Source organism: Echinococcus granulosus (genome assembly GCF_000524195.1).
Source record: "Echinococcus granulosus chromosome Unknown EG_S00314, whole genome shotgun sequence".
NCBI classification, from domain to species: domain Eukaryota; kingdom Metazoa; phylum Platyhelminthes; class Cestoda; order Cyclophyllidea; family Taeniidae; genus Echinococcus; species Echinococcus granulosus.
The window spans coordinates 1-1601 of record NW_020170694.1 but is presented as its reverse complement, the minus strand read 5'-3'; the positions used below and the strand labels follow the sequence as shown (position 1 = coordinate 1601).

Below are 1601 nucleotides of genomic sequence, written 5' to 3'. Positions count from 1 at the left end.
GAATGCAGTTGATGACACCAACCCTTTCAGCAAGAGGAGGAGGAGGAGGAGGAGGACACCACAGAAAAGAGTCCGCGGGTCAAGTGGGAGCTAAAATTTGCTTTTAACCCATCCCCCCTAGGTAGAGAATAAACAAATTGCTTTGCTGGAGAGTGCACCGTATCTCCACCGATTTCCGCCTGCCGCATTCTGTTGACATTCTCCCTCCAATGTGACAGCCCTTTCAAGTACTCAAGAACTTCGCATTTTTTCCTCGGCTTTGCTTATCAAGCAATGCATTTTGCGGGTTACTCCAGAGTCACGAAACGAGAAGTGCTGTAGATGTAGTCCCTCCAGTTGATTGCACAGGGCAATGTCAATTCTTCAACCGACAAAAAGTGCCCTTGCTCGCCTTCCAAACAGCAACCAGCTTTTTTATCGTAGTCTACAATACCTCATCATTCGTCTTGCCTTTTTCAAGGAGGTAAGTCCACTTTGATGAAACATTGTGGCAAATTCAAAAATAGCACAAAGAAAGACTTTTTACGACATGTGCACAGAGTGGAACAAGGCGGGGAAAAAGGAGGACAGAAGTAGACACCGAATGGATAGCATTTTCAAGTAAACATTATTTGTCACACATATGTGACGCTAGTCTGGATTATGCCAATACTTCAGCTTTTCGCCTCAAGTCCCTCCACTCTACCACCTTCTCCATCTCCCCACTCTGCTAAACTAGTTGCAGTCCTCAGCTTTATTTGTATTAAACCCATAATTCCTCATGATACACACATGAAAAGGCAACAAAACAACCCTCTGGCACTAATTCTGACGAAGTTTGCCTACACCCATGTTCTCAACTCTGTGCAACGATCAGCCGTGCGTGTAAATTTCCCACATCTGGGTGTGAATATTCTCCATTTCCAAACTGTCCTTTCAATTAGTTAACTGGAAGAATCAAATGTCCGACCTCCACACCGGATTCCGAATAACCGCCTCATCACCTTCCACCATTAGGTCGTGAGCATTGCGGGGGAAGTGAAGAAAGTGCATTGAGTAGTAAAAATGAACAAGCTACAGGGCTGCGAATTCCTCCCCGCTACGTCTCCATGACGTGTCAGTAGACTTCCTGCCAAAATGCATGCCGAAATTAAGACAGACGTGGGAATCAACTTTCTGAAAGCAAGCGCCCTCACTAATCTGCAGGTCGGTTTATTAGGACCAAGGCAATCGCCACCTTTCCAATCGCTTAAGAAGTGGGGAATAAATTTTACCCACCAATCGTTTAAGTCGTTTTTGTACTCCTCCCTCTCTCTCTCTCTCTCTCATGGCTGGGGCGTGACCGTCCAGCCCTTCTCCCTTAGTGATGTGACAACTCGTCTCCCCTGCTGACATGACTTATTAAGGTTATAAGGCAAAGCCAGACTGTCACACACCATCGTATTTAGATGGCCCTTCAAATCAATCAGTTGTTGTACTTAATCACGGATTATGGAAGGCATATCAAATGAATTATTTGTGAGTGTTTAAAATGTTTTATATAACAAGATGATTCTAACCAGGAAAGTGATTTTCTCCCTCATGAACCGCCATACAACTACAAATCCAGCACTTTGATTAAT

At 44.5% G+C, this 1601-nt stretch overlaps 1 protein-coding gene across 1 annotated transcript; it reads left to right on the top strand. All coding sequences in view use genetic code 11, as the record gives it.

The window, feature by feature from the left end:
* Positions 1 to 352: 352 nt before the first annotated feature.
* Positions 353 to 1501, top strand: EGR_10963 (hypothetical protein; the record flags this gene model as incomplete). Its single annotated transcript, XM_024500212.1, has 2 exons — positions 353 to 463; positions 1394 to 1501. 2 exons carry the CDS (start codon positions 353 to 355, stop codon positions 1499 to 1501), a joined length of 219 nt encoding a protein of 72 aa, XP_024345372.1.
* Positions 1502 to 1601: the final 100 nt, after the last annotated feature.